At 40.8% G+C, this 27,530-nt stretch overlaps 1 protein-coding gene across 13 annotated transcripts in view; it reads right to left on the minus strand.

Annotated features, from left to right (window-relative positions):
• Window positions 1-27,530, minus strand: part of dst (dystonin) — a 637,976-nt gene that overhangs the window by 220,675 nt on the left and 389,771 nt on the right. For all 13 annotated transcript variants that reach the window (XM_063040140.1, XM_063040054.1, XM_063040111.1 and 10 more), the window contains 7 exons: window positions 26,119-26,327; window positions 22,754-23,071; window positions 14,335-14,501; window positions 11,736-11,892; window positions 10,323-10,449; window positions 8,487-8,540; window positions 1,730-1,965 (listed from right to left, as the gene is read on the minus strand). In XM_063040140.1, the coding sequence (XP_062896210.1) occupies window positions 1,730-1,965; window positions 8,487-8,540; window positions 10,323-10,449; window positions 11,736-11,892; window positions 14,335-14,501; window positions 22,754-23,071; window positions 26,119-26,327 (1,268 nt within the window). The remainder of the gene's footprint in view (window positions 1-1,729; window positions 1,966-8,486; window positions 8,541-10,322; window positions 10,450-11,735; window positions 11,893-14,334; window positions 14,502-22,753; window positions 23,072-26,118; window positions 26,328-27,530) is intronic.

The following is a 27,530-nucleotide window of genomic DNA, read 5'->3' on the forward strand; positions in this document are numbered from 1 at the left end:
CAGCCTCCGGATCCAGCACATTATCCTCCACAACTTCCGCCATCTTCAACAGGACCCCACCACTAAGCACATCTTTCCCTCTCCACCCCTCTCTGCTTTCCACAGGGATCGGTCCCTCCGCGACTCCCTTATCCGCACGTCCATCCCCACTGATCTCCAACCCGGCACTTATCCCTGTAAGCGTAAGTGCTACACCTGTCCCTACACCTCCTCTTTTGCCACCATTCAGAGCCCCAAACAGTCCTTCCAGGTGAGGCAACACTTCACTTGTGAGTCTGTTGGGGTCATCTATTGCATCCGGTGCTCCCGGTGCGGCCTCCTCTACATTGGTGAAACCCGACGCAGATTGGGGGACCGCTTCATCGAGCACCTTTGCTCCGTCCGCCACAACAGACAAGATCTCCCGGTTGCCACCCACTTCAGCTCTGCTTCACATTCCCATTCAGATATGTCCATACATGGCCTCCTCTACTGCCATGATGAGGCCAAACTCAGGTTGGAGGAGCAACATCTCATATACCGTCTAGGTAGTCTCCAGCCCCTTGGTATGAACATAGAATTCTCCAACTTCTGGTAATTCCCTCCCCCTCTCTTCCCTTATCCCAGTTTCACTCTGCCCCCTCCCCCAGCTGCCTACTACCTCCTTCATGGTTCTTTCTACTTCTACTATCCATTGTGCTTTCCCCTATTCCTCCTTCACCTTTCCTGCCTATCACCTCCCTGCCTCCCCTCCCCCACCCCTTTATCTTTCCCCTTACCGGTTTTTCACCTGGCACCTACCAGCCTTCTCCTTCCCACCCTCCCCCCACCTTCTTTATAGGGCCTCTGCCCCTTCCCTCTTCAGTCCTGACCAAGGGTTCCGGCACAAAACGTTGACTGATTGTTTCCACGGATGCTGCCCAACCTGCTGAGTTCCTCCAGCGTGTTGTGAGTGTTGCCAAAATATCACTTGGGATTTCTCAAAATCCTGAGAGGAGATGCAGGATTCAATAAGATCTGTACTTTATGTCTCTGGAAAGAAACCTTGTTCACATTAATGGGTTTGATTCACTCTTCAAAAAGTAGGCTGGGGTTTTTTCCAACCAGCATTGGGTTTACGTTTTTCAAGTCTATCTCCTACTAATCCCACTACTGTAACCCTCTCAACTTCATTCTCCTGCCTTCTCCACATAACACAAGACATAGGAACAGAATTAGGCCATTTGGCTCATCGAGTCTGTCCCACCATTCCATCATGGCTGATTTAATATCCCTCTCAACCCCATTCTCATGTCTTCTCCAAGTAACATCTGACAGGCACCTTTACTAATCAAGAACCTATCATTCTCTACTTTAAATATACCCAGTGACTTGGCCTCCACAGCTGTCCATGGCGATGAATTCCACAGATTTACCACCTCTGGCTAAAACATTCCTTCTCATTTTTTTTCTAAAGGGATGTCCTTGTATTCTGAGGATGTGCTGTCTCGCCCTAGTCTCCCCCGCTGTTGACAACATCCTCTGCACATCCACTCTGTCTAGGTCTATCAATATTCGATAGGTTTTGATGAGACCCTCCCCTCATTCTCCTAAACACCAGTGAGTACAGGCCCAGAAACATTAAACGCTCCTCCTACATTAACCCTTTCATTCCTGAGATCATTTTAGTGAACCTTCTCTGGACCCTCTCCACTTGACCATTCCTTGACATACTTAGCCTGAAATAATATACATCAGCATGAATGCATACCTTGTGTTGCTCAATTTCTTCCTTTACAGCTTCATTCTCTGTTGGCAACGTATCCCAGCATGCAGCTCTCTTATCCATTGATTCCAGCCAGTCGCTGACCAACGAGGCTTCCTCCTGGGTGTGCTGCCTCTGAGCCAGCATAGAATCTAGCTGACTTTCCTTGCTCTTCAGCAAGGCCCCCACCTCCTCATACTGATTTTTCACATCTGTAAGGTCTTGTTGGATAGCGCTCATCTCTACAGTGAGGAAAAATATTTCAACTAATTGATAAGATATACTTGCAAGGCAAATGCATTATTTTAATATCAGACAGATACCCTCTTTTACACATACAAGAAGTGAGTTGGGTCTAATTTATGAATTTCAACTCAAAACATCTTGGAAAGTCAACTGTATTTTTCATTTCTACAACTGAATAGGCCCAAGATTTACTATGACTCCTATTTTTTGAATCAGAATTAGAATCAGGTTTATTATCACCAACGTACAGTACTGTGCAAAATTCTTAGGCACTCTAGATTTTTTAAATCTGGTTTCAAATGGTTTGGCTTCCACAGAGCCCTGATCTCAATATCATCGAGGCTGTCTCGGATTATCTGAAGAGAAAAAGAGCAAGTGAGACAGCCAAAGTCCTCAGAAGAACTGTGGCAAGTTCTCCAAGATGCTTGGAACAACCTACCAGCCAAGTTTCTTATACAATTGCTCGACAGTGTACCCAAGAGAACTGATGCAATTTTAAAGGCAAAGGGTAGTGACACCAAATACTGATTTGATTTTTTTTTACTATTTATTGCTCTTTATAATTTTTTTTGATATTGAGAAACTTTTAATTTCATTATTTTTGAAAGCATCTTCACTTTATGGAATTTTTTTATATATGCCAAGACTCTATGTTGTAAAATGTGTTAATTTGCAGCAACAGTTCAGGGCAATACATTAAAAACCTATAAATTACAATAAGAAACATTCATATTAAAAATCATAAGTAGTGCAAAAATAGTGAGGGAGAGTTCATGGGTTCATTGTCCATTCAGAAATTTGATGATGGAGGAGATGTTACTATAACGATGAGTATGCATCTTCAGTAGTGGGGTCCTTAATTATGGATGCTGCCTTTTTGAGGTAGGAATTGCCTTTTGAAGATGTCCTTAATGGTGGGGAGGCTAGTGCCCAGGATGTAGCTGGCTGGGTTTGTAAAATATGAAAGCAATTTATAGTCTGGAACTGAATTTTGAATGGATTTTAGTGCTTGTCTCTGCTGAAGTCACAGGTTCTTTTATCCCCTGTTAGAACTACGTCTTCTGCAGGTTAATACATTGTCCAGATTTTAAAATCAAGACTGTAACAGATGAATAGATGGACATGGATTTACTCATTACATCAAACATGGTTTGGAAAATGGAATAAATCAAATAGAATCAATATTTCTACAAATCCATTTAATAGGAGCAAATAGGATAGTCCACCTCACAACAGCCTACAGCCCCTTTGGTTCACAATGTTGTGCTCACCTTTTAATCTACTCGAAGATCAATCCAACCCTTTCCTCTTACATCTCCTTCCATTTTTCTTTCATCCATGCTCCTTTTTAAGAATCGCTTAATGTCCCCAGTGTACCTGTGTCTACCATCATTCCTGGCAGCAAGTGTCACCCACTCACCACTCTCTGTGTGAAAAACCTACCTCTGACATCTCCCCCATACTTTCCTCCGATCAACTTAAAATTATAGCCCCTCATAATAGCCACACCTGCCCTGAAAAGAAGTCTCTCGCCATCCTCTCCATCTACGCCTTTTATCACCTTGCACCTCTCTAACAAGTCAGTAAAGTTTGAGAGTGAGGTGAGCCAAGGAGTACTGACTCCCAGTTCTGATAACGCTGTGTATTTCTTCTATTAGTCAGCAAGTAATTCACCCATATAACCAAATAATAATTACAGCACGGAAACACTTCAGACTCTGAAAATGATTGGTTAAGGACCAGCTTAGTAGTAACCTATGCTGAATCAGTAGGTGCAGTGCTGAGCAGCAGATACATTGTGTGAGGTATTTGCTTTTGTTGTTGATTATTGTAGACAGAAGCTTCATCAAGTGGCTGTAAAAAGAGGTTCTGAAGTGGAGAACACTCCGACAACACTTCCTGAGAAATATTTAACCTTCCACTAACATCGCTTAGACATGATTACATGAGCTGTTACAAGACTGGACGTCCATGCCACAGTAGTGTAGAGGGTAGCGCGACATTGTTACGACTCGGGGTGCTGGAGCTCGGAGCTTAATTCCAGCATCCTCTGGAAGCAAGTTCCTGCCCGCGTGCGCATGGGTTTCCTCCAGGGTGCTCTGGTTACCTCCCAGAGTCCAAAAATGTAATAGTGAATGGGTCATATGGCTATTGTAAATTGTCCTGTGATTAGGCGAGAATTAAACTGGTGGGTTGCTGGGTGGTGTGGCTCAGTGGGCTGGAAGGTCCTGCTCCACTCTGTATCTCTAAATAAAATGAAATAAATCCACCGGGAAGCGTGTGGGAGTAAACTGCATGTTCACTGGACACGGAAGTGTCAGGAAGAACAGGAACCTGAAGGCACATACTCAATATTTCCTCCCCTCCTCCATCAGATTTCTGAATGGACCGTGAACACTACCTCAAAGTAATTCAGAGTTGAAGGAGCAGTTATGATGGTGCTCAATGGCGACTCCTTTGTGTTCATCTACAACATCAGCTTAATTTCTACCTCTGATGTCTCTCTTTTCCCCTTTTCATGGTGGTTGGGGTTCTGTTGAAGACCCTGACCTGGAGTTAGACTCAGACTTCGGTTCTTTGCAGCGGTGGGACCCGCTCACAGGGGTCTCAAGACCGGCTGCTTTTCGATATCCCAAGGACATGGCCTATAAGATGAGCACGTATTCGGGGTTCTGGGGTTTCGCCGTCCCGCGGACGGGCTGATTCTAAGTTGGTGCCACCCACTGAAACGTTGCAGGAGTAAACGGAACATCGGAAACAGCGGATCAGCTGTCGGATGCTCTGTACTTTGCAAATGACACTCTCTCTCTCTCTCTCTCTCTCTCTCTCTCTCGCGCTGAGGGAGAAAGTTTTTGCCAATTCTCCAGGCAGAGAACTTAGAAAGAAAGCAGCATGACAGACTTATAACAGCATATATCAGTGAGTTGATTAGTTATGTCTCCCTCTTGCTGTGAAAGGGGACACCTTTTTCTCCCTTTATTGAGGAGAGAGAGAGTCTGTGGTATGTTGAATTAGTTTTTGTTGTACTGTAGATCATGGTCTTTATTGGGGGCTTTGCTATTGCTTGCTTGGTGGGTGGAAGGTGCTGATACTTGCTGATGCGGTTGGAGGAAGAAGAGTGTCGTTGTTTTGCTTTTGCTTGGGTGAGGGAGTAGGGGGGCTGTGGGGTTCTAATGTTTTTACTGTCACTCATTCTTTGAGGCACTCTTTTGTTTTCATGAATGTCTGTGAAGAACAAAAATTTCAGGATGTACATTGTATACATTTCTCTGATATTAAATGGAACTATTGAACATTTTGCTCTCTTTTTGCACTACTTATTTATTTTTTATATTTCTTATAGTAATTTTTTTTGCATTGTCCTGTACTGCTGCCGCAAAACAACAAATTTCATAACATATGTCTGTGGCAATAAACCTGATGCTGATCCTGAACTCTGAATCGAGAGGTCAGACTTCATTCAGATGATGTCACCAACCATCCTCCAAAGCTGATTGGTCAATCATCTCTTTTGCAGTGCAATAACAACCCAATAGGGCTTCAGTTATGCAGCAACCACCACACCAATGGTGATGTAACCTTTTGCACACAAATTAATCCACCACAAAGAATGTTATCAAACCCACCACAAAGAACCCCACATCAGGGTCTCTCTTCCACCTATCTGAGATTTTTATCAGGAATGTTGCACATGAAAGGCCCTTAACATTTTCAAGGATCCCTCCCATCTGTTCCACAATCTCTTTGACCTCCCCCCCCCCTTACCATCAGGCAGAAGGTACTGCAGCATAAGGATAAATGCTGTTAGGATGGGAAACAGCTTCTTCCTCCAGACTGAGACTACTTGTCATTGCTTTTCGAGAATCTAATGATATCTGTGGTATTTTAAGGAGAGGTATCACCCACAAAATCTCACTTTACGCTGATGATATATTGCTTTTTATCTCTAATGTTGCGACCTCGTAACCTTGCGTACTTTCTTTACTCTCCCGTTTTAGCCAGTTTTCAGGATATAAATTGAACCTATGTAAGAGTGAATTATTTCCTTTAAATAATTTGGTATCAATTAATACTAATCTCCCTTTTAAAATTGTAAGGAATCAACTTACTTATTTGGGTGTAACAATCACTAAGAATTACAAACACCTGTTTAAAGAAAACTTTCTTACTTTATTGAACCATGTAAAAAAGATATTATTAAATTGGTCACCTCTTTCAATATCGTTGATGAATGAATTAATTCTAATAAAATAAATATTCTACTTAAATTTATATATCTTTTTCAGGCTTTACCCATTTTTATTCCTAAATCTTTTTTTGACTCTCTTGAATCTATTTTATCCTCCAATATATGGAAAAATAAACATCCTCGTTTAAATAAAGTTTATCTTCAAAAGGAGGTTTAGTCTTACCTAATTTTAGGTTTTATTACTGGGCAGTTAATATACGATATCTTACATTTTGGCTATATGATTTTAATCATGTAGACTGTCCGGTATGGGTTTCTTTAGAAACTATGTTAATATATTTTCCATTATTTCTCTTCTTGGATCCTCACTTCCTTTATTTGTAAGTAAAGTAACTGATAATTTAATAGTTAAACATACTCTGAGGATCTGGATACAATTTAAAAAACATTTTGGTTTATTGACATTTTTCCCTTTCTAGTCCCATTTATTCTAATTTTTTTAAACCCTCCATGACTGATTTAGTTTTTAAAGAATGGGACAGGTTGAGTATTAAATGTTTTTGGGATCTGTTTGTTGGAGGAAATCTTTTTTCATTTGAGCAATTGTCAGCTAAATATAGCTTACCCAAAACTCACTTTTTTAGATATCTACAAATCAGAGGCTTTCTAAGACCTCAATTATGCACATTTCCTATAAGCTCAGATAAGAACTTACTAGACGTAATTTTTAATTTGACACCTTTTCATAATGGTTCAATATCTAATATTTATAGTATGTCACTGGAGACGAGGAATGTTCCTTTAGACAAAATTAAGAATCTCTGGGAACAAGATTTACAGACATCAATATCTGAGGAAACTTGGGATGAAATTTTTAAACTGGTTAATACTTCATCGCTATGTGCTCGCCACTCCCTCATACAATTTAAGGTGGTACATGGAGACCATATGACTAAAGATAAACTATCTCGTTTTTATTCGGATATATCTCCCTACTGTGACAGATGTAATAATGGAGAAGCTTCATTAATTCATATGTTTTGGACTTGTCCATGAAAAATATTGAAAGGAAGTTTTTCAAACTTTTTCTTTACTTTTCAAAGTCAATTTTAAGCCTAATCCTCTGACGGCCCTATTCGGTATTGTTGCAGGACAAGATATCAAGCTGAAGACATCTGATTTACATATTTTGGCCTGTAGCTCTCTCATAGATAGGACGGCGCTTTTGTTTAAATGGAAAGATGTTTCTCCTCCTACTCATGCTCAATGGTTAAGCGACGTTATGTCATGTTTAGATTTAGAGAAGATTCGTTGTTCAATTTCTGAATCTCGTCAAGACTTTCAAACATTGTGGGGACCCTTTCAGAATTATTTTCAAAACTTTCATAACCCTCAATTCATTGTTTAAATTTAGATGTTGGCTATTATTAATTTTTATTATATGAGAAGGTATCTTACCTTTTTTTTCTCCTCAATAAACAGTTTCGGTCTTGGTAGGCGTTAGACTTTTTTTGTAATAAATTAGTTTATTTCAATTTAACTTTGACTAACCTACATGAATATGGGGTAATGAGATTGTTATTATGAATAGAGATAATGTAATTGGTAGTTTTTTTTAACCTTTATATATACCTTCTTGTATTCTTCTATGTAGAAACTAATAAAAATACTGAAAAAGAGACTACTGAACTCCCTGCCACCACCCAGGTCTCATCACGTATGAAGCACAAGTAGTTTTATATTGTTTATTTTTTAAACTTGTGTGGGAAATGCACCTTATGCTAAATGTCAATCTTCCAGAAAATATTTTATTACTTGATAATTTATTTGTGGTAGTATTACTTTATGTGTTGTGCGTGAATTATATGGACTGTGCGGTGTAACAGCTACAACTGCAATTCTGCCAAAACTTCCACTACAGCAAAACTTCAATAATCTGCTGTCTGGCTCCGATGGTTTGGAATCTGGCTCACTGGCTGTTGATTTCAACACACCCATTAACACATCAAGATCCTGGTTCCCATGATGTCTTTAACACATTGGAGCCGCAGTTCCCAAACACATTTCACACATTGGAGCCCCAGTTCCTGTTCTCCCTTGACACTCACTTACCTCAGTCTCCTGCGCTCTCTTGAAACTTACAGGGTTCACTAGATAATTTATTATTCTACTGTATAACATCTAGAAATAAGTCAATTAAAAGTGTGCTTGAATATTAAGAGTTCAGGTTGGCACCATGGAAGCATTCCAAATTAATATAGTTTGATTGTACTTGGTTTTGTTACAAAACTGGATTATAATTGTGTTACTTAAAAGTGGTTTCCTTACCTTTGGAATCACAGACATCAGAGACTTCTCCCGCACCATTCACCACCTGTGGACCTGCAGAGCAGTATATTGAGGTAAAGAATTCCTGTTATTTGAGTTGTAGTAAACACAAAATAAAGCATGTCAGGTGTAGGAAAGTTGTGTCTTCATTGTCTATTTTAATTATTGTTAAAATTTTAATAGCCTTCAAGGGAAAGGAAGACCACACGTGGAAACATGGTCGCAGGCGCACCTCAGCCAGCTCCATCATGGGCACTAACTCCCAAACCATTGAGGATATCTTCAGTAGGCGATGCCTCAAGGCAGCAGCATCCACCATAATGGATACTCACCATCCAGGGCATGTCCTCATGTAGAAGCCTGAAGACCCAAACTCAATGTTTTAGAAACAGCTCCTTCCCCTCCATCATCAGATTTCTGAATGGACCATGAATCCATGAACGCTACCTCACTTTTTACTGTCTTTTTGCACTACTTATTTTTCCATTTCTTATTGCAATTTAAGGTAATTTTTTGTGTATTGCATTTATATTGCTGCCACAAATCAACAAATTTCATGACAAATGTCAGTGATAATAAAGCCTGATTCAGAGTCTGGTTCTGATCCCTTTAAGTCTTCTGATCACACTGTAACAAGAGAAAACATCCATGTAGCCCTTAATCAGATCTTATGGAGACAGCTGTGGAGACCAAATCATTGGTATATTTAAGGTGGAGACCGATAGGCTCTTGATTAGTCAGGGCATCAAAGGCTGGAGAATGGAGTTCAGACAAGTAATAAATCAGCCATGATGGAATGACAGGTCAGACTCGATGGGCCAAATAGCCTAATTCTGCTCCTATGGTCTAAATGTGAAGGCAAGAAAAAATAAGCAGAACTAAAATCATTCCTCCAAACTGTGATGAATTAAGCTTTCATATGTTATGCTAAATTACAGGATATTAGTGACAGAGTGATGACCTTTCTATATTTAATTAAAATCTTAACACATTTTTAATTTGAACTGAAGCAACCTACTTAGCCACAAATCCATGAAATTAAAACTCCATACAATATAGGCTTCATATCAGAGTTGCACTGGAGAAATCATGAGCATCTTGGTTGGAAATTTAATTGATTTAAACACATTGGTATTGACTGAGAGATGGTGGAAGGTCAGTCCAAATGGAGGTGAAGCAAACTGGAGGCATTCCCATTATAAGCTGGGATGGCAACAATCCATTCACAACATTACATGCATCACTGGTATCACACCTCATTAAGCTGCCTGCTGAAATGTGAACAAGAATCTGAAAATTCCAACACACAATCTTTATCCTGGTCACCAAACTAATAAGTAGTTTAATTACTTTAAAATGCATTCAGGGTGTTTTAAAATACTCAAGGGAAAAAAAGGCAATCATTGGTTTATGAGGATATGTTGAGCAAGATAGAAGCTTTTCTCTGTGGACTGAGGGAGGATGAGAGGTAACTCGATAGAGGTACAGAAAATGATGAGAGGCATAGAGTGGACAGCCAGAGCCTTTTTCCCAATGTGGAAAAGGCTAACACAAGGGGGAATACTTTCGGGGAGATTAGATGAAAGTATAGGGAGGAATGCAAGAGACATTTTTTTTACACAGAAGCAGGTAGGTGCATGGAATGTCATGCTCGGGGTTGTGTTATAGGCAGATACATCAGGGGCATTTAAGAAGTTCTTAGATAGGCACATGGATGAGAGAAAAATGTAGGAGGGAAAGGTTCGATTGATCTTAGAGGAGACTAAGAGGTCGGCACTACATCAGGGGCTGAAGAGCCTGTACCATGCTATAGTGTTCTAAAAGTCAATACCTTACCTGACTTGAGTGCTGGTCTTGACGTGGCAGAAGAAACCAGCACACTGATCAAGTGACATAACGCCGATCCTTTCTGGTTAACTTCCTGAACCTCAGAAGCTTTCTCAGCCCACTCATCACACATGACCTGATAAAATACAACATTGCACACTTTTTAACATTATACGATTACAGTTTTCTCGTGTGAAAAAGTGAGTGGGAAACAAAAGCCTGAGTCTCTGATCATCTCAAGGAAGGATGATCGGTGAATAATTAAATCAAAGGTTAAGAGTTAGAGATTAGCTTTATTTGTCACACATACATCAAAACATAGAGTGAAATGGGTCGTTTGCATCAACAACCAACACAGTCCGAGGACGTGCTGGGGGCAGCCCGCAAGTGTAGCCTTGCTTCCACCCCACGGTTTCTTCAAAGCTAACAATTTATAATGACCATCCGAGGGCAAGCTTTCCCCACTATTTTCCTTAATGATCTTCGAAGAGAAATAAGGACCAGGGCAGAAGCTAATGTTGTATACCGCTTCATTATGGAATTGTGACATGCTTTAGAAATTGGAAACCTTTGCTAAAGTATCACAGCACTGGAAGGCTCTCTGCTCCAGTGCATTCTTGCCCCTACCTTTTTCTGACAGACCTGCAAATTCATCCACTTTGGATATATTATCCATATCAGCTTCACAAAGGGTCCCCTGCATTTAAAATGCTGATGGGTATGCTGATACGTCATTGATTTTGTGTGAATATTTTGGAAGTGATTTCCACTGCACACACACTTACATTTTAACAATTACCAGGGGCTCATCATGAGCACCAAAGGTGTCACTGGCTCCTGATGTGACCTCCAGTATCAAATTCAGCTGGACTGCAGCTCAGCTACATTGTCAAAGGAAATAGAATACAAGAATGCAAAGTGTACACAGAGACCATTTAATCCCACTATTAAATAATTTATTTACTTGGAAATTACGGACATTAACCATTATACTCTCCAGAGGCCAATGTTCCAAAGGGCAGGAACTCTGCCTTGGGAAACTTGAACACCTCTGTTACTGGTAGATATGCCTTTACGATTCTATGCCCAAGTTCTGGAATGCCTCCTTCATACACGCCATCTTTAAGACTTTCCCTGAACCTAACTGGTGATTTGTTCTCAAATTTAGTTTTGCAACATTTCTGGGACGTTTTACCATTGGCCATAGTTTACAAACCTATTAAGAAGTGTTTGGGCAGATGGGGAGACACCATCTCCACTGGAGTACAAAGCCCAGCAAAGTGAGACAATGCCTACAAACTAATCATAGTCCTAATAGAAATGGAATTTGAAAATACTTTCACATACGAAGAGTTTGAATGCCTTTCAGTCAGATTCAGTTGGAATTTACCCAGAAGTATTTAGTAACCTGAAATTACTCACCTTAACATCAGACACATGTCCTTGAAGAGTTTCTGTTGAAAGGCTTGAGTCAATAACTGGAATCCTGCTATTTATTGCTTCTACCCACTTTCCAAATGATTTTACCAAGCTTTTAAATTGGTCTGTCTGAAGTTGACAACATAATAAATCTTCCTCTCTGCAAACAAAACAGAAAAAATAACCGAATGAACAGGGGTACCTAGTTGATAATGCACAGGTGTAGGACTGTAGTGTCCAATTATTATTGATTCACAACTGAAGTGTTCAAATGTGTCTTGAACCATTCAAACCCTAGAGCTATGTAACTGGGATCAACCGATAGAGACATAGTATCACTATTAACAAACTTTCAAAAGATTTCTCAGCATTCAATCACCCTAAAGTCAACCAACCATCATGGAGACACCAACCCCTAACTAATGGATATCACTGCCTGCCACCACCTTCAGCTCATCTGCTGCGGGTGACAGTGATACTCAATTCCATTTTCATGTATTCTCTGTTGACATGAAAGGAACAGTACTGGTAGTCACGAGTGAGAGATAGTGTGGTCAGAGGTATCCTTAGCATGGAAATAGAGTCGGACAGAAAGAAGGTGTAAGATAATTGAAGGAAATGTCTGCCAGTATGAACATTTAAAGGAGAAATATGAAAAGATTACAGTCAGAAAGAGATGAGAAGAGGAAATGTGAGTGTCTTAGAGATTGGAAATATGTACAAGAAAAATACAATTATAAGGCAAAAGGAATTGAAAAGTCCCTTCAACAGGTAGACAATATGGTGGGAGATCATAACAAGGCAGATTGTGAAGTCAAGAATCCATTTTATCTTACAAGTGGATTGTTTAAGCATCTGATAACAACAGGGTAGAAGCTGACCTCTAGCTTGGTGGCACATGCTTTCAGCATCTTCTCCCTGGTGGGAAGGGAGAGAAGAGAGAATGTCCTGGGTGGGCGCGCTAAACTTTGAAGTCATTCAGCTTCCTATGTTTGCTTTGCCACTCAGAATCAAGTTTATTATCACTGCCCTATTTGACATGAAATTTGTTGTTTTGCAGCCAAAAAAATCAGTAACCCCATCTTCCTTGCTGGCGTTAGTATCCAAAAAATTCTGATGCACTCAATGACTGAGCCTCTTGGGCAAAAATTCCAAAGAGTCAGCATTCCCTTTGTGAAGAAATTTGTTCCCAATTCTATCCTGAGTGGGTGATCCCTTGTTTTGTGGCTATGACCCCTGCCTCTCGATGCCTCAGCCAAGGAAAACAATACTTCTCCCAAACTCCTGAAGTATTTCACACATTTCAATGAGATCACTTCTCATTCTTTCAAATCCAAGAAATATTGACCCAAATTGCTTAATAATTCCTCATAAAACAAAGGAAGGAGTCAATCTGGTGAACCTTTGCTGCAACTTCTCACCAGCAACATTGGAACCAGCTTATTTTTTTCTGAAAAGTCACACTCTGACCAAGTGTATAAGATATTTAGCAGAGAAGGAATATTCACCTTATCATTCCACAATAATGTTCTACTGCTATTTTTTTTTGGGGGGGGAGGGTGTGGAAGGCAAGGAGAAAGGTTGAAAGCAACACAGATAGGATTAAAGAGGGTGAGGCTGGTGAGGCTGATCAGGGTAAATGGAGATGCATGAAAGGTGCTCAAATTGACCATCAGAGTGTGAGAGAACAGAAGAAGAGAGCAAAAGTAAAAAAAAAGGAAAACAAAGAAGCAACAAAAACACATATAGAACAGATGTAGAAAGTTAGTCTGGTGTTGCAGAGGGGTGAGAGAAGGAGAAGAAATAGGGGAGAGGGAGGGGGAGAGGGGAGGGGAGAGAGAGAAGGGGGACAGGAGGAAGAGGGGGAAGAAAGGGGAAGAGGGGAAGAAGGGGAGGGGGAGGAGGGAGAGGGGGAAGAAGGGGAAGGGGAGAGGGGGAGAGAGGGAGAGAGGGGAGAGAGGGGAGAGAGGGAGGGGGAGGGGAGAGGGGGAGGGAGAGGGGGAGGGAGAGGGGGAGGGGGAGGGAGAGGGGGAGGGGAGGGAAAGGGGGAGGGGGAGGGGAGGGAGAGGGGGAGGGGGAATGGGGGAGTGAGGGTGGAGAGTGGGGAAGAGGGGACAGATAGGGTGGGAAGAGGGTGGAAAGAATGGGGGAGTGAGTGCAGGAGAGAATGGGGAGAGAGAGATGGAGGAGGGAGAAGGGGGAGGGAAAAAGGGGAAGGAAAGGGAGAGAGGGAAAAAGATGACAGGGAATGGAGACGGGCAGGAGAGAGAGATGATTGTGTGATAAATGTTATTGAACGAATACAGGCAATGGTGAATGGTTCCAAGTTATTATGAGACTTCAGTATTTTCTACTTTTTTATATTTTAGTAAAGCAGACTGTGATTACGAATAAAGTCATTTGTTTGGATTCGAAACTAACCAGGTAATGATTGCAGGTTTCTGTTTCTTTATCACATAATCAGAGGCACCCAAACACACATATTTGCAAAAATGTCATAACTTGCTGTCGAAGGAATATATCTGGATACAATAAACAATGTTTTTTTTTGTGGCAACATGAAACATATTCAGTCCCTACAACTCAGTGGCAGGAAACTCACTTTTTTTTGGTAGCCTCTTCCAGTCCTCGAAAATTCTTTGATAGAGTATTGACTTTGTTGAGGAGCTGCGTCCGTTCTTCAGTTGTAGAGGACCCGCCAAGCTCTTCAGCCAGCTTATTTAGTGTGACCAAACCCTCGCTTTGATCCTGTAACTCCGCATTCACTTCCTGCAGCAAACAGAGTCACAATCAGGATCAGAGACTTACTGCACGTCAGATAGTGCAACTGCACCAGCCAATTGTGGGTACATTGTGATAACTAAGGATTTTTAAAAGTTAATATCCATTAATCAACTCATCATCATCTTCGTGCCCTGCCATATGATGTGGGCAATCATGATCTTCCATCTGTTATTAATCTAATTGTTGCCTGGAGGGAAGACCCCTTTCATGCTGTTGTTCTTACTCCTTCTCTATCCATGACTATGATTGTTCTTAGCACATTTTTTCTACAGAAGTGACTTGCCATTGCCTTCTTCTGGGCAGGGCCTTTACAAGACAGGTGACCCTAGCCATGAGCAATGCTCTTCGGAGATTGTCTGCCTGGAGTCAGGGGTTGCATAACCAGGACTTGCAATTAACAACAGCTGCTCAAACGACCATCCACCACCTTCTCCCATGGCTTCAAATTACTCTGATTGGGAGAATGGCAGGACTAAGCAGGTGCTACCCCTTGCCCAAGGATGACCTGCAGTCTAGCAAAGGGAAGGAACAGCTCCTTTGATAGAGAATTATCTCCACCCCACCATCTGATTAAGCAACTATGACTTCTAATTATTAGCTGGTTCCATCTGTTCTTACCGTACACTCAGTGGCCACTTTATTATGTACCTCCTACAGAAGCCATGAACATAACACTGAGTGTATGCTCATGGTCTTCTGCTGCTGCAGCCCGTCCACTTCAAGGTTCGATGTGTTGTGTGTTTAGAATGCTCTTTTGCAAATCCACTGTTAAAATGTGTGTGTTTTTGAGTTACTGTCACCATCCTGTCAGCTTGAACCAGCCTGGCCATTCTCCTCTGACCTTTCTCATTAACAAGGCGTTTTCACTCACAGAATGGCCACCCACTGGATTTTTTTTGTTTTTCGCATCATTCCCTATAAATTCTAGAGACTGCAGTCTGTGAAAATCCCAGGAGATCAGCAGCATCTGAGATACTCAAACCACCCCATCGGGCACCAACATCCATCCCATAGTTGAAGTCACTTAGATCACATTTATCAGAACCAGAACCAGAACCAGGTTCATTATCACTGACATATGTCATGAAATTTTTTGGTCTGTGGCAGCAGTTCATGTAATACATAAAAATATGATAAGCAACAATAAGTTTACAACTCTCTGCAGCTTTCTCCGATCCTTTGCAGTAGCCTCTTCAATCAAAATGGGTTGGGAGAAAAGGAAAGAAATCAATAAACAGGCTAGTCTTGTGAGTAACTGCCAAAAAAAGGAGGCAAACTCAGGGATGCAATAAATATATTTCCAGGGTAAAGTACAGGGGGAGGGGGTAGAAGGAAGAGAGGGGATATATTTTAGAACAGAAAGCAAGGGGGCAGGCTACAAGAAATAGTTAATTTCTTGTGAACCTCCTTCAACATTTGGCAGGGAAAATTGGCAAATGAAAAGGAACATCTCACAAATCCACTGAGAATTCCATCTGGTTCCACAACAATGAAAAGTCCAAGAGAAATCCAAAGCAAATTCTTCCAATCACTATTCAGGTACTTGGAAAAGAACACTGGCAGGGATGATGACAGAACAGCAATGAGGGGAGTTTCTGGAAGCTATTAGGAAAGCACAGGATATATACATCCCAAAGAGAAAAAAGAGGAAGAACTGAAAATGTATTTTGCATCAGTCTTCACTGTGGAAGACACTAACAGTATGGTGGAAGTTCCAGGTTCAGGTGGTGTGAAGTGTGTGAAATTATTATAACTAGAGGGAAGGTTCTTGGGAAAATGAAAGGTCTGAACACAAACAAGAGAAAACCCACAGATCCTGGAAATCCAAGTAACACACACAAAATACTGGAGGAACACAGCAGGCCAAGCAATATCTGTGGAAAAGAGTACAGTTGACATTTCAGGCCGAGACTCTTTAGCAGGACTGTAACGTAGACAAGTCACCTGGACCAGCTGATGTACATCCCAGAGTTCCGAAAAACGTGGCTGAACAGATTGTGGAGGCATTAGTAATATCTTTCAAGAAATACTAGATTCTGGAATGGTTCCAGAAGTCTGGAAGATTGCAAATGTCACTCCACTCTTTAAGAAGGGAGAGAGGCAGAAGAAAGGAAACTATAGGCCAGTTAGTCTGACCGCAGTGGTGGGAAGATGTTGGAGTTGATTATTAAGGATAAAGTTTCACAATAATTGAAGGCACATGATAAAATACGCCATATTCAGCATGGTTTCCTCAAGGGAAAATCTTGCCTGACAAATCTGTTTGAATTATTTGAAGAAATAACAAGCAGGATAGAAAATGCAGAATCAGTTGATGTTATGTACCTGAATTTTCAGAAGGCTTTTGACAAGGTGCCACATGAGGCTGCTTAACAAGCTACGAGTCCTTGGTATTACATGGAAGATTCTAGCATGGATAAAGCAGTGGCTGATTGGTAGGAGGCAAAGAGTGGGAATTAAAAGAACCTTTTCCGGCTGGCTGCCAGTGACTAGTGGTGTTCCACAGGGGTCTGTGTTGGGACAGATTCTTTTTCCAGTGTATGTTGATAATTTGGATGATAGAATTGATGGCTTTGTTGCAAAGTTTGCAGATGATATGAAGACAGGTGGAGGGGCAGGTAGTTTTGAGGAAGTAGAGAGGCTACAGAAGGACAGACAGATTAGGAGAATGGGCAAAGAAATGGCAGATTGAATACAGATCCGGGAAGTGTATAACACCATAAGATATAGGAGCAGAATTCGGCCATTTGGCCTATCGTGTTTGCTCTGCCATTTCATCATGGCTGATCCGATTTTCTTCTCAGTCCCAATCTCCTGCCTTCTCCACGTATCCTTCATGCCCTGACCAATCAAAAATCTATCAACCTCTGCTTAAAAGTACATAAAGACTTGGCCTTCACAGCTGTCTGTGGCAAAGAATTCCACAGATCCCCACCCTCTAGCTAAGGAAATTCTTCCTCATCCCCATTCTAAAAGGATGCCCCTCTATTCTGAGGCTTCTAGCAAGGCCTTTCCCCTTGAATATGTATGGTCATGCACTTTGGTAGAAGAAATGAAAGGGTTGACTATTTTCTAACTGGACAGAAACTATAAAAAACCGAGATGCAAAGGGACTTAGGAATCCTTGTGCAGGATTCTCTAAAGGTTAATTTGCAGGTTGAGTCTGTGGTAAGGAAGGCAAATGCATTGTTAGCATTCGTTTCAAGGGGACTAGAATATAAAGGCAAGGATGTAAAGTTGAGACTTTATAAAGCACTGGTGAGGCCTCACGGAGTATCTTGAGCAGTTTTGGGCCCCTTCTCTCAGAAAATATGTGCTGAAAATGGAGAGGATTCAAAGGAGGTTCACAAAAATGATTCCACGATTAAACAGCTTGTCATATGAAGAGTGTTTAATATCTTTGAGCCGGTATTCACTAGAATTCAGAAGAATGAGGGGTGACTTAATTGAAACCTATCAAATTGTGAAAGGCCTTGATAGAGTGGATCTGGAGAGGATATTTCCTGTGGTGGGAGAGTCTAAGACCAGAGAACACAACCTCAGAATAGAGGGGCATCCTTTTAGAATGGAGATAAAGAGAAATTTCTTTAGCCAGAGAGTGGTGAATCTGTGGAATTCATTGCCATAGGCAGCTGTGAAGGCCAAGTGTTTATGTATTTTTAAGGCAGAGGTTGACAGATTCTTGATGGATCAGAGCATAAAGGGATACAGGGAGAAGGCAGGAGCTTGGGGTTGAGAGGAAAATTGGATCAGCCATGACAAAATGGCAGAGCAGACTCAATGGGCCAAATGGCCTGATTCTGCTCCTATGTTATGGTCTTATGGTTCTGTATCAGACATAGTCTCATTTTGAGCACCTAATGCAATAAATTAAATTTTCCTCAAAAATAGAACCCTGCAAAAAATAAATTAGCTTGTGAATTAATTATGATTCACAGCAATATCCCTGAGTTTTGCTTTTATTCCATGCTCCTTTCTGCCAAAGCAAAGTGCTAAAGTCATTGGTTGGGCTGAACAAAAAGGAATACTGAGGTTGGCTGTGGGAACTTAGAATCATCACTGAGGGCTATGTTATAAACCAGATTAATTTGTCATCCCACTTTCTTGATTGAGGAGATTTCTTCAAACACACTCTACTGAAGTTTGCGGAGCTTTGGTATGTCATCAAAGACCCTAGCAAATTCCTACAGATATATCATGGAGAGAATTCTGACTGGTTGCATCAGCGTCTGGTATAGAGATGCCAATGCACAGGATTGGAAAAGGTAGCAGTGGGCTATAAACTCAGCCAGCTCCATCATAAGCATTAGCCTTCCCACCATTGTGGACATCTTCAAAAGGTGATGCCACAAAATGGCTGCGTCCATTGTTAAGGACCCTCACAATCCAGGAATCAGAATCAGAATCAGAGTCAGAATCAGGTTTATTATCACCGGCATGTGATGTGAAATTTGCTAATTTAGCAGCAGCAGTTCAATGCAATACATAATACAGCAAAGAGAGAAGAAAAAAGAAATAATGATAGTAATAATAAATAAAACATAATAATAAATAAACAAGCAAATCAATTACGTATATTGAATAGATTTTTTAAAATGTGCAAAAACAGAAATACTGTATATTAAAAAAAGTGACGTAGTGTCCAAAGCTTTGATATCCATTTAGGAATTGGATGGCAAAGGGGAAGAAGCTGTTCCTGAATTGCTGAGTGTGTGCCTTCAGGCTTCTGTATCTCCTGCCTGATGGTAACAGTGAGAAAAGGGCATGCCCTGGGTGCTGGAGGTCCTTAATAAAGGACATGCCCATTTCTCATTACTACCACAGAAAGAAGGTACTGAAGACACACATTCAATGTTTTAGGAACAGCTTCTTCACCTCCATCATCAGATTTCTGAATTGTCCATGAACCCATGAACACTACCTCACTATTTTGCTTTCTTTTTGCATTACCTAGACTCAATGTTAGCAAGACCAAGGAGCTGATCATTGACTTCAGGAGGAAGAGAACAGAGGTCCATGAGCCTGTCCTCACTGGGGGATCAGAGGTGGAGAGAGTCAGCAACTTTAAATCCCTCGGTGTTATTATTTCAGAGGGCCTATCCTGGGCCCAGAATGTAAGTGTCATTTCGAAGAAAGCACAACAGCGCCTCTACTTCCTTAAAAGTTTGCGAAGAGTCAGCATGACATATTAAACTTTGACAGACTTCTGTAGATGTTGGTGGATCGTGCCCTGGTATGGAAACACCATTGCCCTTGAATGGAAAATCCTACTAAAAGCAGGATACAACCCAGTCCATCACAGGTAAAGCCCTCCCCACCATTGAGCGGTGTTGCAGGAAATCAGTATCCATCAGTAAGGACCTTCACCACTAAGGCCATGATCCCTTCTTGTTGCTGCCAACAGGAAGGAGGTACAGGAGCCTCAGGACCCACATCACCAGGCACAGGAACAGTTATTACCCCTTAATTATCAGGCTCTTGAACCAAAGGAGATAACTTCACTCACCCCAACGCTGAACTGTTCCCACAACCTATAGACTCACTTTCAAGGACTCTGCATCTCATGTTCTCAATATTTATGCTTATTTATTATTATTATTATTATTATTATTATTATTTCTTCTTTTGTATTTGCACAGTCTGCACATTGGCTGTTTTTATTTCATGTAGTCTTTCATTGATTCCATTGCATTTCTTGGATTTACTGTGTCTACATGCAAAAAAATGAATCTCAGAGTTGTAAATGGTAACATATATGTACTTTGAAAATAACTTTACTTTTGAACTACTTAGTTATTTTTTGATACAGGTTGAGCACCGCTTACCCAAAATGCTTGGAGCCAGAAATATATTGGATTTTGGAATATTTGCCTCTACTTTGGGGAAGGGAACCAAGTCTAAACACAAAATCCATTTACGTTACATATACAGCTTGTACATATACACTGCAGGTAGTTTTATATAACATTTTTAATAATTTACATTAATGTTTCATGCACAATATCATTAAAAATATTATATAAATGTAAGCTATCACCATCCCAGCTGTCCAGGTGGACAGTCAGTGGCTGTTTGGCAACGCCATTATTCCTGACTCTAAATTTATGTGCTACCGGTAAGCAGTCTTTGTCTTACATTTGTTCATCAGACATAAGTACTGATGCAGCCGTTCAGCATGGTAGATTTTCATCAGTGACGATCTTGGCAAACTCATCAATGAATTTCTGTGCTGCTTCATGATCAGCAGATGTTTTATTACCACAAATCTTTAAAAATTTAATGCTGTGACTTTTCTTAAAATTCTGTAGCAAGCCTGCTGAATATTCACAATTACTTCCAATTTTCTGTTCATCATGATAGATCTGTGCTTGTTTCATGATCAGCACACTGTTAAGTGGCCTATGTTCATTCCAATACTGATGAATCCACTCTTTCAATACACGATCAAGATCTTCATTTTTCACTTTATGCAGTTTTTCTATTTTGCATTAACTTCTGGTCATTACATATGTGAGGTCACTTCTCAGAATTGTCTGTGGTGCACAGACACCTGTTCATCCCCTGGGAACCTTTCTAGCGCCTTGTGGAATTTTCCATTTGTGATATCACGTCAGCACTCAAAAAATTTTTGGAGGTTTTCAGAATTTGGATAAGTGGTGCTCAATTGTATTTCTTATTGAAAGTTATGGTAATTTTTTTTGTACTGCACTGTACTGCTGACATATGGGGTGAAATGGTAGGGAAGCTGATAGTGACAATATGACAGCTCGGGTGTTGGAATTCAGAGTTCAATTCCAGCATCTTCCGTAAGGAGTTTGTACATTCACCCGTGACCTTGTGGATTTCCTCTGGGTGCTCCAGTTTTCTCCCACAGTCCAAAGACATCCCAGTTAGTAAGTTAAATGATCACTGTAGATTGTCTTGTGATTAGGCTAAGGTTTTGGTGGGTTGCTGGGCAACACGGCTCGTTGGGCTGGAAGGGCCTGTTTTGTGCTGCATTTCTATATAGGCAAGTCCTTATTTACAAAAAATGTCAGTGATAGTAAACCCAATAGTGATTCTGATTCCTGCAATGCTGACTTAATATCCAAATAAAGCTATTCACTGTCTAGTAATAAAAAGCCTCCTTCTTGTTCGAAAGGGAATGTTTATTTTTCAATCTTTAATACAGATCCCATTGCTGAGCCCTGCTTTTTTAAGCACCAACGTTGTTCTAAATCAAAATACTATGGAAAGAGCCTACCGACAAGGTTTGAAATGATCTAGATCACACAGGACCAATCAGCACAAACCTCCAAAGGAGCAAGGCCCCAGGACAGATTATATTATATTCTGCCAAACCACACCATGTCAGACACGAACTGTACATGAACACAGTTTTCCCCATTTTCCCCACCTCTCCCCAACGTGCACAGTAGCTGGTTTCACTGGCTAATCTTGGACAAGGTGCCACAGTTGGTCTTCTATCCTGTGTGCCTAACTAGACAAATACCCAAAGGTCCATTGAGTTCGTCTTCAACCAACTGCTGACTGCCTTACACAGCAAAACCAGAGTGGCTGACTAATCAACATGTTAGTTAATCTACGCACCCAGGCATCAAGCAAGGAGAGCCCCAGGAGGTGGCTTTGCCCTTCGATCGATTTTAAGAAACTGATCATTTGAAATAAAACTACCTAATTTGAATAGAAAGGCTAAAATAATTCAGTAAAATGGAAAACTGCAACAAAAGAATTGTCTTCATTGGAAATACTACTTCCCCTGTATCAGCAGATCTGGAAGAGGAAGTTTATGAAACCATGAACAAGTAACACTGCCGCACCATTTTGATCTTCTTTTGCAATACTCATTTCTATTTTATATATTTCCCATAGTACTTTTTGAAGGTATTGCACTGTACTGCTCTCGCAGAACAGCAAATTTCACGACATACAGTATGTCAGTGGTAATAAACCGGACAGACTTACTGACCAGGTATACTCCCACACCGGGACCTCATTGTTTCACAGGTGTTAAAAGCTGATTGTAAATGAATTCCTCAGTGTTATTTGAATTGAGAGCTGCTCTCTGTTCCCGTGTGCAAGTGCTCTTTCACTTTCAAATGGATGATAGAAAAATGGAGGGCTATGTAGGAGGGAAGGGTTAGGCTGCTCTTAGGGTAGATTATAAGATTGGCACAACATTGTGGGCCAAAGGGCTGTAGTGTTCTATGTTCTACGCTAGATAAACACTTGCTTACCTGCATGTGCTGTGACAGTTCAGTGATGTCTTTTCCTGACCCATCAGTTTCAGAGAGAGATTGAGATTTCTTGGTTACAAACTGCTCGATTCCTTCAAACGTCTTCTCAAAGAGCTCGACTTTGCCTCTGAGTGTTTCCAGTCTGGCCGTCCTCTCTTTGTGCCGTCTGCTGGCTGAGTCCAAGCGTTTGGTGAGCTCATCCACCTTTGCCTGCAATGCAGAGGCTGTAGACGGGTCAGCTGTGGCAATGAATTTGTTGGCTTTCTCTTCAATGGCACTAATGCTGCTTTGACGACTGGCAATGTTCTGTTCTAGAGCCTGAAGGAGAAGCACACACACTCAGCTGGATGACAAACAGTTTAGTTTAAGCACTATAAAACCCTTTACAATGGACTTAAATAGACCACAAAACAACAGGATCTGATGCACCATGCTGAACCTGTCACAACCCATTTTACCACCCCTATATAAACAATATCACTAAATCATTTGTATTTTATCTAATTTTTTTATTTTTTAGAGATTCAGTTCAGGATCAGGCCTTTCGAGCCTGTGCAGCCCAATTACACCCATGTGACCAATTAACCTACTACCCGCACACTTTTGCAAAGTGGGAGGAAACTGGAGCATCTGGAGGAAAACAATGCATCTCAGGAGAATGTACAAACACTCAGTACAAACAGACAGTAGCCGGATTTGAACCTGAGTCACCTGAGCTGTAAAGTGTTACGCAAACAGCTATGTTACCGTGCCATCTGCCAATCATCACAGCACATCAATTTCCGAAGAGAACAGAGAAGGGAAATAAACAGTTAACTAAATACAGTTGCTCAGCTTATGTAACCAGATTTAGAGCTTCCCCTGGGTGAAGTTTGTTCCTTGAAAAGGAAATAGATAGCTTTTCTGCAGTTATGGAACCGACTAGTGTTAAACTTAAACCTGGTCACACAAGGAGTAGTTCACATCTTGCTAAGCTGGAGAAAATGTCAAAACTTAAGTGTCAGAGATTTTTGTTCGGCTTGAATTATAGATCCAAGCCAAGAAACTACACATCGGCCTTCATGTAATGCAGATAATTTGTTGCTGTCCACCAAGCACCACCACATGTTATTTTTCAGGAGTTCATTTCGACAATAATCACCAGCTATTAGCTGGAACTCTCAACTACGCTGCAGAGTGTGAGCAAGCTGCAAAAACAAAACCAAAACAAAGCTGGAAATATGAAATAAAAACAGGAAAAGTACAGGCAGAAGGGATTAGTTTAGTTAAGCATTTGTATACTAATTTAAGGAGTGCAGCACAACATTTTGGGCCAAAGGGCCAGTTCTTGGGCAGTATTGTCTTATGTTCTATAAAATGCTGAAAATACTCAGCAAATCAGACATCTGTAGGTAATGTCAAAAATGTAGGCGTAGCGGCTAGCATACATCACCAGTGATTGCAATTGGGGTTGAATTAGTGCTGCTCTCTGTAAGGAGATTGTAAGTTCTCTGTGTGACCATGTGGGTTTCTTCTGGGTTCTCCGTCTCCTCCCACATTCCAAACACATACAGGTTGGAATTAGTAAGCTGTTAGCGCCAGAAGTATGGCGACACCCGCGGGCTGCCCCTAGCACATCCTCGGACTGTGTTGATCGCTGATGCAAGTGACACATTTCACCATGTGTTTTTGATGTACATGTGACAAATAAAGCTAATCTTTCATGTTTAAACATGCTTATATTTAGTACTGCCATGATTTTCTCACAGTGTAAATCTTTGCTTTTATTTAGTTGAAATCTCAGCCCCCAATATCACACTAGAGAGGCCAGAGTTCCACATTTGACATTCACTTCTTTTAGAACCTATTGCATTTACTTTGTGATTCGATTCTAAATAAACAAAATGACATTCAAATTCCATTGTGCAACAGTCACTTAACACTAAAAACAATCTGCGATGAATTATACTTGACCAGAACTCAGAGCAAGGACACTGTGTGTTACCATCACAGGCTGAAGCAGATCTTAGAGAGGCAGTCAAGGTTTCCATTCACAGTTGCCTTACAGCACCCTCTGCTGGGTGGGAGTGTGTGGCAGAGGATACCAGGCCCAAGGCAAGGGCAAGTGAAGCCTTTCACACCTGTCAGTGATGGAGCTAAGACAGGCAAAAGAGGGTTTTTCCATTCTGAGCAGCTAAAGAAATTAGATATGTTTTTTTTCTTGGCATTTAGAAGAACAAGGGGGAATCACATTGAAAAAATACCAGATCCCAAGGGGTGAACACAAGAGATTCTGTAGATGCTAGAAATCTTGAGCAATACCAGAAGACCATAAAATACACAAAATACTGGAGGGTCTCAGCAGGTCAGGCAGTATCTATATGTTTATTCCCTTCCATCTACCCCCTCCTGCTTCTTACTTCAATCCCCCCTTCCCCACACACCTTCTCCTCATCTGGTTTCACCTATTACCTGTCAGCTTGTACTCCTTCCAATTCCCAGACTTTCTTATTCTGGCTTATGCCTCCTTCCATTCCAGTCCTGATGAAGGATCTTGGCCCGAAACGTCACCTGTTTATTCCCCCTCATAGAATCTAACTGACTTGCTGAGTTCCTCCAAAATTTTGTGTGTGTTGCTCAAAAGACCAAAGACGCTTGACAGGGTAGATATTAAGGTGTTTCCACTTGAGGGAAAGTCTTAACTGAGGAACATAGATACATGATTAGTTTGGAGAGTGGATGTTATTTAAAAGTGCAGGAACTCCTTCTCTCAAAGGGTATTGAATTTCTGGAACTTGCACACCTGGAAGGTTGTGGAGGCCAGATCATTGGGGAAATTTAAACAAAAGGCAGGCAAATTTTTGAAAGAACAGAGGATTGGAAGCTATAGGGAACTGGTGCAGCAGAGGAGATGAGTCTGATGCAGATCAGCCATGATCAGCTTGAATGACAGGGCAGACATGAGAGACCAAATCGCCTACTCCTGTTTCTATGTTCTTATTTTCTAATAAGAAGGGAAAATTGCAGACTGTCTCACCTAAGTTTTAATTTTGATTCTTGCAATATAAAGTATATCTGAAATGTTAATATTGCTCAATGCTCAGTAGAATTTTGCAAAAATAACTACATTTCACTGCTTTTCTTAAGATGATTATTTCCGTATTTGTTTACAGAAACTATGCATATGACTACAAAATGTCTGTAGTTTATTTTCTGTTAAATTTTTTGCATGTATGTATCTAACCATATGAAATTGACACACCAAACATAGATTAAAAACTTTCCCAGTTAGCAGTATTTTAAATATGAACAATCTTAAACATTTATACTCAATGAAATATTTTTGAAGCTGCAGCCAAACTTCACATTTAGATGAATCTACTCACAGTGTTTTTCTGAAGGGCTTCTTGAAGGGCAGCAGAGTTTAAGGGAATTTCCCCTTCATCATCCAGGCTCTTTTCCACACTTGCCATCCAGTCAAGCATTTCATCCAAACCATCCTGAACACTCAAGGAACGTGTGAGTGTCACCTGCAAGCTCTCATTGCGGTCATTGACCAATTTGGACAGATTCTTGTATCTCAACACGACATCATCTATTGCGAGATACAAATTTTGTTAATTCCTATTGTACCCATTCAATATTCTTCACATCAGAGAAGGAAGTCCATTGCCTGCCAGTACTACAGCACAGGACAGAACTGCCATAGTGTTTACAAATACTTATCAATAAATTATCTCCAACTCTGATCTCTTGCACATTCCTATCCTGATCACTCTACCACTGGCAGTCACACTTTCAGCTATCTCCATCGTAAAGACCAGAACTCCTTCCCTAAGCTTCTCTGCTTCTCTCTTCTCTTTAAGAATTCAGCTCTCCTGCTATCTCCTTATTTGGCAATGTTAAATGTGCTTGATGATGGTGCTGCAGATGAATTAATTGTGCTATGTAACTACAGAAAAGAAGCTGTTGAAGGAAATCTGTGCGTCAGGCAGCATTTATGGAGGTAGTCAAAGAGACAGTTCGGGTCAAGATAACTTCAGGTTGTCTTTTTGAGAAGTTCTAGATTATCAGAAACTTGAAATACCATGTCTACAAAGGAAGTCATCAAAGTTTTAGTAGAACAGAACATTACAGCACAGTACAGGCACTTCGGCCCACAATAGTGTGCTGACCTTTTAACCTACTCTAAGATCAATCTAATCCTTCCTTCCTATTATAACCCTCTATTTTTCTAGCATCTATGTGTGTATCTAAATTTTTTTAAATGCCCCTAATGCATCTGCCTCCACCACCACCCTTGGCAGTACATTCCATGCACCCACCTATGTAAAAACTCTACCTCTGATATCTCCCCATATTTTCCCCCATCACGGTGTATCACCGTGTATTAGCCATTTCCACCCTGGGTAAAAAAAATCTATGGCTGTCCACACTATCTGTGCCTCTATCAAGTCAACTCTCACTTTCCTTTGCTCCAAACAGAAAAGCCCTAACTTGCTCAATCTTTGCTCACGCTCGCCAATCCAGGCAGCATCCCGATAAACCTCAATTCAAATGAAGATTTTATAAGCTAATTCTATAATCTAGCACCCTCTTTAATGAATAAAGCAGTCTGCAAGCTCCAGAATAATTCTATATTTAGAGCAAGACTGAAAGGTAAATTTAGTGACTTCAGCAACCCGAACAACTTGTTTAAATTAACATAATTATTGGAGACTGGCTCCTGCACCTCCAATCCCATCAACTCTAACTCGTCATTATAAATTTCAACATTAAAAGTTAAAATCATTTGAGA

The sequence above is a fragment of the Mobula hypostoma genome, chromosome 2, assembly GCF_963921235.1.
Source record: "Mobula hypostoma chromosome 2, sMobHyp1.1, whole genome shotgun sequence".
NCBI lineage: Eukaryota > Metazoa > Chordata > Chondrichthyes > Myliobatiformes > Myliobatidae > Mobula > Mobula hypostoma.